The 16371-nt window shown below is 44.5% G+C and overlaps 2 protein-coding genes across 2 annotated transcripts in view; both read left to right on the top strand.

Moving 5' to 3' along the window:
• The first annotated feature begins 1111 nt into the window (after positions 1-1111).
• On the top strand, positions 1112-3322 carry HOXB4 (homeobox B4). Its single transcript, XM_066626798.1, has 2 exons — positions 1112-1538; positions 2994-3322. Exons 1-2 carry the CDS (start codon positions 1112-1114, stop codon positions 3320-3322), a joined length of 756 nt encoding a protein of 251 aa, XP_066482895.1.
• An 11573-nt stretch (positions 3323-14895) lies between these two features.
• HOXB3 (homeobox B3) overlaps positions 14896-16371 on the top strand; it is an 8779-nt gene continuing 7303 nt past the window's right edge. Inside the window, exon 1 of the mRNA XM_066629263.1 lies at positions 14896-15030. Within this exon, the coding sequence (XP_066485360.1) occupies positions 14896-15030 (135 nt within the window). The remainder of the gene's footprint in view (positions 15031-16371) is intronic.

The following is a 16371-nucleotide window of genomic DNA, read 5'->3' as shown; positions in this document are numbered from 1 at the left end:
AACCACACCAGTCGGTCAACTGGAGGAAAGGAAGACACCCTGCCAGTAAAGATTACTTATTCAGTGTCAAAGGATGGCAAGAAACACTCAGAATGTAAAAAAGGCAGGTCTCTGCCCCGAGGTGCCATAGTGATTCTGGGTCCTAGTGACGCTGACATTCATCTGTACTTCACTCTCTCTCTCTCACCCCCTCACCCCCAACTTATGATACCTGTGATTTCTGGAACTGATTTTTTTTTTAAGTCATAGAGACTTTTTGTCGGGTTTTCCAAACCATCCAGGAGAAAAAAGAAAAAAAGGGGAGAAAAAAACCGGTCTGAACTGGTCTAAACGAAGCTAACTGTCGTTTAAAAGGGATGGGTAACCCGAATTAGTTAATGATGTTTCTATCGATCTCCAATGAGCGCGATCCATCTATGCCACTCGCTGGCCTCTATCACCTACGTTCAGAACCCGAATTTAAGCCTTAGTTAGAAGATGGGTTCGATCCAACGTGCTCTTGTTTGGACTTTGGGTTTTCAGGTAACCCTGGCCAGGGAGATGGGGGTGTTTGTTACTGGAGGTGATTTTTAACCGTGGAGGAACAGGAAACATTTGCTTGGTCGGAGGGAGATTGTGGGGTACCACATTTGTTTGGGGGCTTAAATGATGTCTCTTCTGTGCAAAACTAGATGGTCCATTCCACAATCCAGAGTTCCACTTAAAGGCTTGCAGGCTTTGATTTGGACACCGAGTCCCATGTACTCCAGCACAACTTGCTCCCGAGTTGAACGTGCGCTCAGCTTGCAGGGGAAAGGCTCCGGGAGCCCCCCCTCTTTGCCCCCCTTCTTGATGATTTCCTTATCCGGGAATCCCAGACAACCTCTCCATTGGCTCCTGGGGTCACATGGACCTCTAACTTTGTTCACTTGACGGCCCAAGTAGGAGGGCTCTGCGAAACAGGAAAACGAGGGAGAAGGGGAGGGGAAGGAAGGGAGAAGGGGGTCGGGGAGGGGAGGGGGGCCGGCAGAAATCGGAATAAATGTGGGTCTGTTTTTTGGGGTGTGCGTGTGCGTGAGTGTGCGGGCGGGCGGGCGGCGCGCGCGCGCCCTGGCCAGCCACCCCCAAATCCATGGCCATGAGTTCCTTCCTGATCAACTCCAACTATGTGGACCCCAAATTCCCACCCTGCGAAGAATACTCCCAGCACGATTACCTTCCCAGTCATTCTCCGGAGTACTTCGGCGGCCAGAGGCGAGGAGAGGAGAACTCTTTCCCCCACGAGGCGCTGTACCCGGCCGCCCGGTCCGCCTGTAACCAACCATCCTACGCTCCGTGCCAGAGCTCCGGGCACCAGCCGGCCGTCCTCTCTCCCCGCAGCCAGCACGCCCAAACTCCGGCGGGACTTCAAAACCACCTCTCCGAGCCCCGCCACACTTGCGAGTCCGTCACGCCAAGCCCGCCGCCTTCCTGTAGCCAAAACTCTCTCCACCAAAGCCCGTCCGCTTGCAAAGAGCCCGTAGTGTATCCCTGGATGAAGAAGGTGCACGTGAGCACGGGTAAGTGGACCTGCCAGCGCCCTCCGCTTTATACTAACCTGCACCTCAAAGTCTGCTTGGGAAAGAAAGCTGATTGCCCCCGTTGTAAAAGAACCATTCCCGTCGGAGATTTATGGGCTCCCTGTTTGCAGAGCGCTATAATTACATCCTCCATAAATTTTTATGGCTCTTCTTGGCGAACTGCCTTTGAAGTCCCTGTTAACATCCTCCTCCAGTTTCTTTCTTTCTTTCTTTCTTTCTTTCTTTCTTTCTTTCTTTCTTTCTTTCTACTGGGATCGTCCCTCAGAGAAAGTTTGAAGGCGAAATGGATGGGTGCGTTTTGATGTTTGGGGTGATTTCCGGGTAATCTGTGTGGAAAAAGTCAACTTTACGTTGGACTTTTTAAATGAGGTTTTAAAAAGCCTCTTTCAGCCCTAAACCCTACTATTTAGGAACGTCTCATGGCTTTCACTGGGGCTGACTCCTGGTCAGAGTGGGGTGGATGGGCCGATTTGTGTTACGAGTGGAACAGAACTTTAGAGAACTTGGAGCTGCCTAGTCAACTCTTGGGTACACGTGGGTAAACATTAACTGACCCGCTAACACGGTCCACGAAACACTTAAGGCGGGAGTGTTGGGCGATCTATGGGCGTTGATCGCTAGAGATTTCAGCCCAGGGTGGATGGGGCTGCATTCTATACTTACACTGAAGAGTGGGGGGTATTTTTAGGGGTTTGGGATAGATCAGCATGCTCCACTCCCCTCCCCACTCTTCATATTTGCCCCATTAGGTCGTAACTAGTAGGGGTGTTAAAACTGAAGTTTAGGTGTCTTCAAGGTCCACAGCCCAGTGCGCGCTCTCTCTCTCTCTGTTTCCTTTCTCCACCATCACCATGATACCAAAAGCCACTAAGCTCTGAAGTAACCACAGCGACGTCAATGGGATTACTCTAGATCAAAGTGCGTTCAGGGTTTCAGCGAGCTGTGGGGCCGCACGTATACACTGAATGGCCTGTGCCAGGTTGGAGAGATGAGAGAAGAAGACCTTGTATGAAATGCATTGGAAACAGTGGCCAACGTGCTCAGGGTGGAAAGAGACAAATGTCCAGACATCCGAGTCCACGTGTACAAGTCTCGAACCGCCTTTGATCCGGATCCGCTCCCCAGAAGGGCTGGGTTTGTGGAATCCCACCGTATGCAAGTGGGCTTAGAAGCAAGTCCCACACTCTCTAATCGGTGCAGAGTGTTGGGCTGCAATCCTATCCACGTTCACACACTCAGTGGGGACGTACTTCCGAGTAAGGATCTGGCCTGTTGGGGTGGTTGTGGGTTGGTTGTGTGGTTTGGGAGTTTTGTTATCTTAACAGACTTGTTGTTTTTTTTTTAAGGGGCAGAAGATTAACGATCCCTCCTTCCTCGCCCTTGCCCCGCTTCCCTTCCCCCCCCCCACCTTCTTTTGTGTGTTTCTGTGCTCAGTCAACCCCAACTACTCCGGAGGGGAGCCGAAACGTTCCAGGACAGCCTACACCAGGCAGCAAGTGCTGGAGCTGGAAAAAGAGTTCCACTACAACCGCTACCTCACCCGCAGGCGACGGGTGGAAATCGCCCATTCCCTTTGCCTGTCCGAGCGCCAGATCAAGATATGGTTTCAGAACAGGAGGATGAAATGGAAAAAAGACCACAAGTTGCCCAACACCAAGATCCGATCCAATCCTGCTGCCACCCTGCCTGCGCAAGACGGGGCAGGAGGAGGTCCCCAGGCCCGAACCAATGGACCAGCCCCCAACCCCGCCACCAATCTATAACCCTCCCTTGAGCGTCGTGTGGATGTGTGCGTGTGCGTGGTGAGAGAGCGCGCAGGCGTGAGTGCGAACGTGCGTGCGAAGGACTGCTGTATGGAACGGCAGGACTCTCCTGGTTTCACCGTTCCCTGAGGATGAAACATGGGGTCGCTGGGGGAGGGGGTGGATGGGAGGGGGAACATTATTTATATGAGGGGAAAGGAAACAAAGGAGGACGGGGGGGTGACTCCCTTGGCCGGAAAGCAGGGTTGTGTTGGAGGGGAGCTTCTCTGTTTCACAGGAGATAGGGGTTTTCAGATTTGGCTAAGATGGATCCCTTTTTCATCCTTAATCAAGCCAAACTCGGGCCCATTTGTCATGTTTACTCTCGCGTACAAACGAAGGACCTTATGCCAGCCATTAGCTCGACAGCCAGAGTCGTCTTTAATAAATGAAGCCAGGTTTCACCTAAGGAGAACTGGACTCCTCTCTCTCTCTCTCTCTCTCTCTCTCTCTCTCTCTCTCTCTCTCTCTCTCTCTCTCTCTCTGCCAGCATCCCTCCCTTTTCCTTTCTCCCCTCCCAGTCACAAAATCCAGTTTAAAACAAGGCGTTTCCCCAAGATTACAGAAAAAATAGTGGGGGCATCTGTTTAACCCAGCTCTAGATGGTAGAGTAGATTGAGAGGCGGAAATAAATTTCTCTAAGCCCCCTAAGGACTTCATTGGATAGTGAAGTAAGATTCCAAATGAGGAGATATCCCATTGGGGAAAAAATTTAGAGGGGGGGGCAAAAAATCAGGAAAAAAAGAGCTGAGAAACCAATGCAATCAAAAACAGAGCAACACACTCCAAGTTAATTATCTAACCTAGAAGACCTGGAAAGCGAAGGAAGGCTGTATATCTCAGTCTATAAAGGTGATTATAACATAAGGCCATCTGGGTTCCATTAGCTATTAACGAGATGGGGGGGGGGGCTCCTTCGTAAATAAGGATGCTCCTTCTCTCCTGTTTGAACCAAATGTGTGCCTAAGGATGGTTTTTTCCAGAGAATTCCCCTGGGAAGAAAGGGTCGAGGGAAGGGACTATGCATTTTCGATTCTCTCTCGCTCTCCAGCTCTCTCGCTTCCTTCGATATATGACATTCCGAAATGGTGTGATTCCAGAGAACTTTGGGGAGGGGGAGAGAACACTCCCTGGGTCCCCTTCCTGTAGTTCTGTATAATTACCTCTTGTTGTTCGGTGTGATATTCATAAGAACATGTGCATAGCGAATAGTGGTGGAAAAAGATCTGAAATAAAACATTACATTGTGAATATGGCTGTCTGTGTTTTTCAGATGATCTGAAGCAGCAGTAGCTACAGGATTCCTTTGTTCTGATAGTTTTGCTCTCTTTCAGTTTCGACCAGATTTTTTATTGCTGTCAATTTCCTACCCTAACCTCCCCTAATGGAAACAAAAGATGTTTGACCATAGGGTATATCCTCTTTAACTACAGCTAAGCCTTATAAGGGATGATTTATTTCCTCTAAGCATGCATTAATGTGCTTACATTTTGCCTTCCAAAACGGTTCAAAATCAAATAATAGTTTGATCATTACATTTCTACCTGATATGGAGACCATAAAGCAGCAGTATGTTCTCGAAGAAGAAGGGATGTTTCTCCACTCTTTTTCTTCTTCTTTTTTTTTAAAGAAAAGCTACCTTCTTCAAGGTATTTAATGCATTTAATGACCATAATTTTTGCACAGATGTTTCTCGGTGTTTGCAGGTTTTCTGTGTATTTTTATATTACAAAGGAGTCAGCCGCTGCAATAGCTCAAACTCTGACAAGCACAATAGATAATCAAGAAGACAAATGACTTCTTTTGTGCTCCATAGCTCTTGTATTAATTTTCATTTTCTTTCTCATACGAAGTATCGAAAATACTGTTCAGGACGAAATGGAATTCCAGTTCTAAGTTACAAATTATATATGGGGAGGGGTGTCTGATACCATAGCAAGCAAATCATAATTTTATCTTTTTAAAAAATCTCGCCAAAATTAACGCAGTCTTAACTTTGTTACTGGCTTAGGGCAGAATGAAATGGAAAGTTCTCCTACACAAACCCTATTGAGCGTCCATTTGTCCTTGTGCAGGAGAATTCCCCACTGCATTCTATCCTTAGAAGTACCCAAGATAAGTATTTCAACACAAGAGGAACCTTTCCTTCAGGCCATACTCCATCCATTATCAAATAGTGTGTGATTCCAGTGTTTTATTGTATATCAAAACATATAGGTTTAGCAATGGTGGCCCAATTCACCATTCCTACTTTGAAATTAATGCACTTGTGCAAATGTTTGTGTTTATGTATCTGTAAACTTTTCCACACCAGATAGATAGATGGATCCTATGGAACTCAGTACGACGATTTAGTGGGTGTGAGCATTAACACCACCTTCTAGCTCTCCAAAACCCTTTTGCTATGAAGCACTTTCTGAGAACCAAAGGGTGTGCCTCAGAGCAAGTGGCTTATGGATCATAGCCAATGGTCACAATCCAAACCCCATTTAATCCAGGACAGACTGTAATCCATGAGATAAAGTCATATTTTTAGGCTATGGGGACAGCTTGTCAGAGATGCTTGCTTGATGTTCTGGAACTATAAGAGCCTTGCACATCCTTAGCACATATGATGTGTTTTTAACCAAGTGTTTTAAATTATTTTCCTTTGATTCTTCATCCACATTCACCATACCAAACCATGTCATTATATTGAATTGCTTATTATTATTATTATTATTATTATTATTATTATTATTATTATTATTATTATTATTATTCCACCAGTCTGTTTTTTGTTTGTTTGATGCTTGACAGTGAGAGCATTGGGACTGATATACCTAATGATAGAGGAAGCACCAGCACTTTTATCAACTATGGTATATTTGGGGAAAGCAAACAATTTTATATAGAAAAGAGTTTCCATTTTGCAAAGTAGAGGCATTATCCTGGCCCCAGAGGCTACATTTCCATTGGTTTCAGTAGTTTGAAGAGACAGAGCCTGGTGCATTTCAGGTTACATCAATGCATTCCCTCTCTCACATATTCCCCCAAACAAAACATATGCTGGTAAGAATGTAGTTTCAATAGAATCAAATGAAAGCTGTGGGGTATGAATAGAATTTAGGGTGGGGATTTCTATAGTCCCTAAAAGTTCACAAGCATTGTAGGCCGACAGAAGCTGAGAAAAATGTGAGAATTATACCAAAAAAATCATTAATCATTTCTTTACTTCAAATACTTATCCTTTTCCTATTGTTATTCAACAGCAAACCTTCGCAGCAGACCTTCTGTTGGAGGAAAAAAAAAAAAAGAGTACGCAGGAGCCTTGAATCTTTCAAGATATCTTCAAGGGAAATATATATTTCCCTTGAATATATATATATATATATATTCACACAAAGTTGAACCCTTTCTCTTTACAAAAGGGAAAGTCTACTTCAGCCATGAACACCTCCAAGAATCGAGAGAAACCTCGTGGAAAGCTCAAAAGGTAAAAAGATATTTTTGAAACTTTTGAAATTGTACATTGCTTCACTTTGAAGAATAGAGGAAGCAGAGTTAAGTCGAATATATCTAACTTTAAAATTGTGCCTTGTGGTGCTTACTTACTTGTAGATGAGTTGAGTTAATTCTGAAGGCAGAGTTTTAATTTTTACTGGTGGGAAAGAAAGAAGCTTGTAAATGAGAAATGTGTTTTAATAAAAGAAACACTGATGCTTTTTTTTTTTGTATTTTGTATAGAGTTGCACAGTTCAAGGAAGGTTTTTTTCTGGTGATAATGTGGGTGCTCTGTGCCTGGGGGAGAGGGTAAGAGGTGGGATGCTTTTCTAAAAGAATATTGTGTCTTTATTTCTTCATGGGTGCAGAGCAGCCGAAGGCTCCACACACTGTTGTTCTAGAGCTTGTTCCAGCAGATAATATAAGGATAATATAACATATTTCAGTGCTGCAGAATAAAGAAAGGAGGTGTGGCTAGAGGATTTCTGGTTACATTCTTGTGTCTGGGGTTTGTGTGTAGATTTGTGAAGGTTCTCCAGCAAAGGTGTGAGTGAGGGATTCTCTGTCTATCTGCCTGCCTATCTACCTATATATCTATCATCTTAGGCCAGGGAAAGGGTATATTAAAAGAAGCACATTTAAAATTTGAGCCTGGCATGTTGCAGAGTGAGTACTGAGTTCATCCAAGGGACACGTTTTCTAAGCGATTAGCCTGGTATTGCAGCTACAGAATGACCCCTCCAAACCCCTTGACCTTTTCAAGACTGGACATTGTGTTGTGTAGCGCTGCTCATACAGAAACAGGGCAGGCTAAAGCAAACTCTGGAGACAAACGGGAAATCTAGGGCAGAACAAAAAACCAGCCATCTCTGTAGGCCCAAAGTCTGCAGTTTTCTTTTGTATGTGTTTGCCTTGCTTATGTCTCTTCCATTCTAGTTATCTTAAGGTGGTGTTTTTAAAATTCTTTTGGTGGTCTTCTTTATTGTTGATTCCCTGCTAATTTGGGGCATAATTTAGGAAAGGTTCTCCTGCCAAGCTTCATGGATGCTCCTCAAGGACTCGATTTGTTTGCTGGTTTCTTTTTTTGTTTATGTGGGGTGCATTCATCATAATTCCCATGCTCAAAGATTCTGTGAATTGTTGGAAATATATTTCCTGTGTCACAAAGCTCTATGGGTATTATTTCATCACATGGGTTGTGGTAGTGGTTGTAGTAACTTGATTTATTTTTGCCTTTCCCTTACTTACTAGAACAAAGGGTGGTGTTGTGTTGTGTGTGTGTGGTGTTGAGGTTAACTTTCATAATTAAGGCCAAGTTGGTTTATTTGGAAACCTGAGTTTGGGGGGGGGGCTGGGTTTGGGCGAGTGGGACATTGAGATCAATTCCTCTTTCATCTTCACCCTCTTCCTCAATCTCTCCTTTCCTTTTATTCAAAGCCCCCCAAATGGCAGCCTTCCCTGTGCAACCTTCCCTGTGTTAGGTTCAAAGGCTCTAAGAATAAGCAAGCTTCACTGAAGAAGGCATTGATGACGGGGTTTCTTGATAAGCAGGTTTATTGCTTGGCTGGGTAGCATCAGCTGGAAAGCATCTGTAGTTAAAATGGCTGCCTTGCCCGTCTTTTGTCTTTTGTTAGCAGTTGTTAGTTCATCCATTCGCTCTTACAATGTGCAATGCCCAAGATTTTTAAGAAATAAAAAGTTTCTGGTAGTAATTTTCTGATAGCAAATCTCATATCTTCATTGTAAAAAGTCAGGGTGCTTTAAGTTTCTTAAGAAAGAAAATACAATATTTTGATTCTGTTTCATCAGTCAAATTGGGCAGGAGCCTGGCTGTACAAGGAAAAGGAATTTAGTGCTCAGGAACAGCTTTTCCCCTAATCCATCCTGTTGTAAATTTATCAGTGGCAACACTTGTACCTACCCGCCTGCATGCAGACTTAGGTAGCATTGAATGCGATCCACAACCATTAAATTCAATGGGAACTTGGCCAAGAAATATAAAAAACGAGCCAGCTGCACTCTTTATCAATGGGAACATTTCATCCCTGCTTCCAAACCAGTTAAGCCGGAGTACTGACACTGAAACTGATGTAGAGTGGGTCCTAAATAGGCTTCAGTGCAGACAATGAGGCCAAAGTGATTTGTGGACAGATGAGTCTGGGATCCCCAAAACATCACGTTTTGAAATATTTGCTTTTTGACTGTGGAGTTGTAGTATTCTTGAAATATCCACCACCAAGAAGTAGTTTCAATGATGGTCCTTCTGAACCCTACATTAATGTTCTTGGGTTTCCATCTGTGAGGCAGTTTATTGGCCATTGTGAAAAGGCAAGTGGAAAAAAATTTCCTCTGCTGTCTCTTCCCCGTGGATTTCTGTGTGGGATGTGTGGGTGAAAGAAGCAACAATAGTTTCTAAAACAGGAATTTAAAAATCGTTTCTCTCCAGAGAGAGAGAGAGAGAGAGAGAGAGAGAGAGAGAGAGAGAGAGAGAGAGAGAGAGAGAGAGGAGTCCTATGCTCCCGTTCTTTCTTTCTTCTCTGTGGGAGCCCCCTTTTCCTGAAGATGCAATACATAACTGTATGTTCATCCATGTTCATACAAATGCACACGTATCATACGTATGTACTAAATGTCATGTGAGATTTTGTGGCCTGAAAACTTTCATTTTCTAAAAGATCTCTGTCCAGCTGAAGCTTCTCCCTCAAGTCCCAGGGTCTGGCTGACACTGTGGTTCTTCAGGGGTGAGGGCTAGGCAGTTTGTACATGCTCTGAGACACTCTTGTCTTCCTTATTCTGCACATTGTCATTTCTCTATTACTCTTCTTAATACACGAGTTGCAAGAATGGAAAGCAGAATCCGGGAATGGGTCCTGGGGCAAATCCACCACTGCCTTTATGCATATAAACATTCTCTCTTTCCTTCCCCCCCCCCCGTCTCTCTCTTTATAGTTCCCTGGGAAAGACCCCCCCCCAAACACACACACACACACACACACACACACACACACACACACACACCCTGGCTCTGTGTTACAATCCTGCTGGCGTTTTCCTTTGGAAACGTCCCTTTCAGCGACAGAGAAGGAGGCGGGGAGGTTGGCTGGCCGGGGGAGCGGAGTTTGGGAGCAGCCTTTCCAGTTTGATCGGTGGTACCCTGACAGATTTATGATCCCCAATAAAACCGGCGTGTTTAAATTCGTAAATCAATCTGCCTTTCCCACTATATAAACGTTCATTTTATGCGGAGCGAGAGAAACCCGCTCGGATTCTCGCACCTACCCGGGCCAGGCGAGGCGCTTCCTTCCCTTTGAACTGTAGAGGAGAGACAGGGACATCTTTTGAAATCAAAGTTGCTCTTTTTGGGAAAGAGACAGAAAGAGGAGGGGAGAGGCGGCGGAGCTGTGTTTGCTTTGCAACCCAAGGATCCTAGGCAGGTCTTTTTTCTTCTCCTTCCCTTTTCCCCCCCTTCTTCCAAAAAGGACATCTTTGCTAGACTTAGCAGCTAAGGAGGCTTGGAAACCCCAAACCTGATTCTTGAGCTCCGACTTCTTTTCTGCCCCTCTGTATTTTGCCCCCCACTTGTAGTCAGCTGTGAAGAATAAATTCTTTTTCTTGCGCCTGCAAAGGGGCTGCGCGGTCTCCTCTGGTTCTGTTCTGTGTCTCTGTCGGGCTTCGAGACCTCACTACACCGATCCCAAACTCGCCCTCTGGAAGCAAGCCCCATTCATCGCAATGGGATTTCCTTCCGCGCGCTGCGTCTAGGAGGGGATGCGGTTGAAAATCAAGGCGATTTTGCTTGCGTGTGACTGAAATCCGTAAGACTTTCTCGGAGAAAGGAAATGATTTTTTTTTTTTTAAAGGGGGAATCGGTTCCCAATCCAATCAGGACGTTTCTTTGCTTGGCCAAATGGTCTCGATCGATTGGCAGGAAACTTGCGTTTAAGACCCCATTGGAAGCAAATCTGGGGCTGATCTGGGCACCCTTTCCCCTCATGCTCGCACCCCGAAATTTCTGCCCACAGAATTGAGGGCGGCAAGGTTAGCTTTGCTAGAAATTCTGCATTGGGGACGGCGTGTGCTTTAAAAAAAAACACAACCTGATCTCTTTTAAAAAAGAAATTAAAGTGAGCTTCCATAGAGTGTGGTATCTCGCTGTTCTCAAGGACTGAACGATCCTTTTGTTCCGCAGCCTTCCTGAGCCTCGAATGATATTTGATGGCCCCCATATTAATTCTAGGTGGAAACGCTTCCCTCCTACAGAGCAAGACGGGGCGGTTTGCATTTATCAAAAGGACCCCGTTGTCAAAGTAGCATCTTAGTCTTTCTCTGACCTCAAGGAAGTGCTTCGGTTTCAAGCACATCCCCCCTTGATTCGCCCCACCGTGCTATTGTTTGATTTAATTTTTCTGTCTGTTTAAGCCTCTGACTCCCAGGCCTTTATCAGTTCTATTGTTTGGAGAAGGAATGCCCGTGTGCTTTTATCACCTGGAAGAAATAGGAGACTTTTTTTCCACCAAAAGCACACACACACACACACACACACACACACAGAGGCGATCTCTCCTTTTTAATTTAATCCCACAATTTTATATGTACCGTGATTGGAATGTTTGCATAAGCACAGCATGTGTAACCATGTTTTATACACTCCATCGTCTTGTGCAGACCAGTTGTTTCTTCAAAGCATCTTGTCAAGGAGGTTCTTTTGTTTAAACATTCATTTCCAGGAGTTCACCTTCACCATCACCACTACTCCCGACCACACTGGCTACTTTTCTCAGGCTCCAAATTTCACTTTCAATATTTACAATTATTTTAGCTGTTGTTGTTATCCTTAGGCTTTCCACTAAATGCAGCCAATAGTTTCCAGGTCTCATAATTTCCTAGAATACTTATATTCCTAGCTCCACAGATTTAAAAAAAAAAAAGTGGAAAAGAGAGGAGAGAGAGAGACAGAGACAGAGAAACATACAGAAGAAAATATATATGGAAGATAAACGAAGCATAAAGAATTAGATTGGGAGCCCTATTGGGACAGGGAGCCATTAGTTATTTGATTTTTCTCTGTAAACCACTTTGTGAACTTTTTGTTGAGAAGCGGTATATAAATACTGTTGTTAATAATAATAATAATAATAATAATAATAATAATAATAATAATAATAATAATAATAATAATAATAATGGAAGGAAGGAAGGAAGGAAGGAAGGAAGGAAGGAAGGAAGGAAGGAAGGAAGGAAGGAAGGAAGGACCAAGTGGAAAAATGGTAATGTTTAAGGAGGTTTCAGGAGAAAAAAGGACTGTAATATTTCTAAGTAATCAGAACTAAAGTCACCTACTCTGAGAAGTAGATTCGTAAATCTTAGCAGAAGGAGATTGCACCAACAGATAATATTTTGAGTACTATATGTACATTCTCCTTCTTCTGAAATATATGTCCTTTGAAACATGCAGCTTCATAACATTGCATTCTGTACAATTTTTTTTTTGAAAAATGGTTTTACAGACAGCACAAGCGGTATTATGTCTATATTATGTGTAAGTATGCAAATTTGTGTGTGTGCGCGTGTATGTACACACACATATGTGTGTGTTTTTGTGTGTGTGTATATATACTTTCTGGTGGAAGGTCACAACTGCCCTCTCTGTGGCTAGGAAAGGGAGAGAGAAAGAGAACCCCCCTACCCCCCTTCCCAAGTCACGTGATTCATTAAATAATTAATGCAGAGTTGCAGAATAGATATGTATTCGTCAGGAAAATCGCAGACATGGTCTCCTTGTGTCTGACGTGAAATTCAACTGTCTTTATAAAAAAAAAAGCTCCTGCTCTCTCTCTCTCTCTCAATCTCTCTCATGCACACTCATAAGCCTATACCAGAGGAAGGGGGGGAGAAAGAGAGAGAGAGGGAGTGTGTGAGAGAGAGTGTGTGTGAGAGAGAGTGAGAGAGGGCTGCAATAAAACATTTCTCAGGAAGCAAGAAACCACGCCGAGGGCTGGACTTATTGTAAGTAGCGGGAGATCCCTTCTTGCCTCCCAGTCTGTATGTCCATGTAAATTTATTGTTTGTTATGAATGTTATTGTCGTAAAATGTGACAAATAGCCATCTTCATTTTCTTCCATTTCTCTTCACCCCTTGGTGGTGTGTATATTTATACCCATCTTGGCATCCGAACGAGTGCGTGTGAACACACACACACACACACACACACACACACACACACACACACACACACACACACACACACACGTGTGTGTATATATATATATATATATATATAAATATACTCTCTCTCTCTCTCTCTCTCCTTTGATTTATTACAATAAACATAGCAGCAGCAGCAGCACCAACAGACCTTCTCCCATTGTGTGTGTGCCTGTGTCTGTGTGCCTGTGTGTCTTTGGAAGAGAGAGTTGTGTTGTTTATGGTATGTCCAAGATAAATCATTTCTCAAACGAAAATGATGTGTGATCTTTCAGGACTCTCTCTCTCTCTCTCTCTCTCTCTCTCTCTCTCTCTCTCTCTCTCTCTCTCTCTCTCTCTCTCTTCCCCTCCCAGAGTTGATTATTTCAGGAGATTTACTGTAATAGATCAAAAGCTAATGTGAAAACTGTATAGCTGGGGGTCTTAAATTAAAGCATCGGTGATCACCAATTAAGGAGAGATTTGTATAAATTTTGGGTAATGCGGGAACTAGGGAAAGCCTTGCTTCAAAGTAGCAGTTAGGAATCTTGGGGAAGTGGAGATTTTCTTCGGAAACCGACAGGGTTAGGAAATCCACAGGGTCTTGTAAAGGTGTACAGGTTCCTGTGTGCTGAAATTCTCCGTGCATGCAAGGGCACATTGGACAGAGAGGTTTTCCTACCTAGGGTCTGGCATCTCCTATTTATTCCAATGGCATGTAAACTGAAAAGCTTGCCCCTGGATTACTCCCTAAGTGTTCTGGAACACAGAAGGGGAATCCAGACCAACAGATTGCAACATTAATGGGAACATACCACCTCTTCAGCAAAGGACGGTGGCTAAGAGGTCCGGTATGCCTGGATTAAAAGTGTTGCATCTAACACAATGGGTTGGCAAGGTGTATTGGGGTTGACTGAAATGAGCCCTGTGCGGGTCTGGGTCTGTGTTGTCTTAATTCACCATTTGAGGTTCCAGCAGAACAATAGACGTCACTTTCCAAACCTTTCATAGATATCCAGCAATGACAGGACAATAGAACACCCAGCAGGAACTTTGTGTTTGGGATCCTCTTTCCCCTCCCCCCCTGAGTCTACAGAAAATGTACTTGCCTAAAATTGAAATATATTTTTTGATAGTTCACTTTTTGGGTTGATCATAGACGACGAAGACATAGACATCCAAGATGATCTGTGAAGTGCAAATTTCTGTCCCAGCAGGGATTTTAGGGCTGGGATGTTGAGAAAGGCGCCGGGTATGGTTTGGTTTAGGAAAATCACAGCAAAATAGAACTTAAGTGTAAGGTTGGGCAGGCAAATGGATCCCTTCCTATCGGAAGGGCTTGGCCAACCTGTGTATCAAGCCAGGGACCTTTCCTTGAAGTTCAAAGGTCTGGATCCAATGCTTGAGCAAATTCAAGGGCGCTGAGAATTCTGGAGGGCGCTTCTTCTGCTGCTCGTGGTTCTTGTGGGCCTGAATTGTGCCTGCCGCTGAAATCCACTTGAGGCTTGCGAGCTTTTGGTTCCCTCTTTTGCTGGGAGACCATCTGAAACTCAGGCGTGCGCTGGAGGAAGGCACGGACCTGGCCACACATTCTCCAGATGTCACCTCCCGCGGCAGTGGACGGTGGACAGTGGACGGTGAAGTGGTAGGATTAGCTGGGCTCGTCTTTGGCAACCAGTTGAGAAAGGGAAGGCGTGTGAGGCGTTCTGTCGGTTAGAGACGCCTGGAAGAACAGAGTTTGGGGCGAAGGGCGACACTGAGGTCGCCCTTTTCAAATGCAAAAGGGCATGGCGGGACTGAGAAATGTCCAGCTCAGGCTGGAAAGTGGCGCTCCCCCCGTGAAATCACCTTGCATGCTGCCCGTCGAATGGAGAAAGTGACCGGGAAACCCAGAGATAAATCGGGGGAAGCTGGAAGCCAGGCAGGGCGGAGCTGGACCATCAGAGAGTATATCACAGCTTGTTGTAACACGCAGGAAGCGATCCCAGCTGACGGGCAATTGGTGAGAAAGATGGAAACGTCCACACAGCGGAGGATACAGGGGACTCCCAGACACTCCGGGTCTGTCGCGACTTTCACGTCCCCTTTGCTCGCCAGTCAGTTTTTACACCGCCCCGAGTGGTGCTCTTTTACTCTGTCTGCTAGTGTAAACCTTTATGTAGCGCAATTAGACCATCAGGGTGACTTTCATTAAAAATGGATGGCGACGAGGAGGGAGGTTTGAAGAAGACAGAGAAAGCCAAGCAGCCCGCTTCGATTTGTCAAGGTCTCTCTCTCTCTCTCTCTCTCTCTCTCTCTCTCTCTCTCTCTCTCTCTCTCTCTCTCTCTCTCCTTCCTTCCTTCCTTCCTTCCTTCCTTTCCTATAAAATCTAACTTTTCCTTTTCACCCAAGGCAGCAAAAATCCAAGGAAGGAAGGATTCTGGAAGAGGAAAGTATTGGTGGGGGATGTATTGATTGAGCAAAATATAAGGAGAGAGAGAGAGAGAGAGAGAGAGAGAGAGAGAGAGAGAGAGAGAGAGAGAGAGAGAGAGAGAGAGTATAGAAAATGTACTGACAAAAGATTTTTAAAAGTTGCAGCAGGTGGAGTTATTAATGGCTATTTCCAATATCTTTTTGGTTATAGATAATTTGCCCTCCTTTCGAGTTCTTACCTAGGATTAGGGAATTCCAGAACTCCAGAATATTGGCACTACTCCCCCTTCACTTTGCCTAAAAGAAAGGGTGCTTGAAGTTAGCAGAAGGGGAATTGGAGCACAGTATTCCTTTTTTCAAGCATTGTTTGAGACTACATCCAAAGACATAGGACTCAGATGCATCTGAAAAAAAAACTTGTGGGACGTCCTCCTTCTCCTATCATCATCATCATTATTATTGTATTAAGAATATTTATGCACCGCTTTTCAAAAACAAAGTTCACAAAGCGATTTGTAGACAAAATCAGTTCAATGGCTCCCAGACCCCAAAGGGCTCACCAGCTAAAAAGATGCAAAAGAACACCAGCAGACAGCCACTAGAAAAGACACTTAGAAGGTGAAGAGGGACAGTTACTCTCTCCTTGCTAAATATGACAGGAGGAGTACTACTTGAAAAGTGCCTCTTTGCCTAGTTAGCAGGGGAATTTCTTTGTGAGCACCACCATCTATGGGTTTGTTCAAAGGAATGCTTTAAAGCTTTCAAAGAAAGTCATTTTACTTTCAGTTGATATTATTTCCCAAGAAGATATAACCCATCGAGCAATTCTTCAGAGTTTGCATAGTTCCTGTTGATTGCTGCTGTGGGGCTTGATGCAGACAAACTCAGGGTGAAGGTATTAACACCCAAACAATGTGGTTTTTATGCCAA

Source organism: Tiliqua scincoides, chromosome 5 (assembly GCF_035046505.1).
Source record: "Tiliqua scincoides isolate rTilSci1 chromosome 5, rTilSci1.hap2, whole genome shotgun sequence".
Lineage (NCBI taxonomy): Eukaryota > Metazoa > Chordata > Lepidosauria > Squamata > Scincidae > Tiliqua > Tiliqua scincoides.
The sequence above is the reverse complement of the archived record's forward strand: the minus strand, read 5'-3'. Positions and strand labels throughout refer to the sequence as shown.

Excerpts from the sequence above, each read along its gene's own strand:
- HOXB4 (XM_066626798.1), top strand. The coding sequence starts at position 1,112 with ATGGCCATGAGTTCCTTCCTGATCAACTCCAACTATGTGGACCCCAAA. Across the intron at positions 1,539-2,993 it reads GAAGGTGCACGTGAGCACGG|TCAACCCCAACTACTCCGGA; the intron begins GTAAGTGGACCT and ends TTCTGTGCTCAG.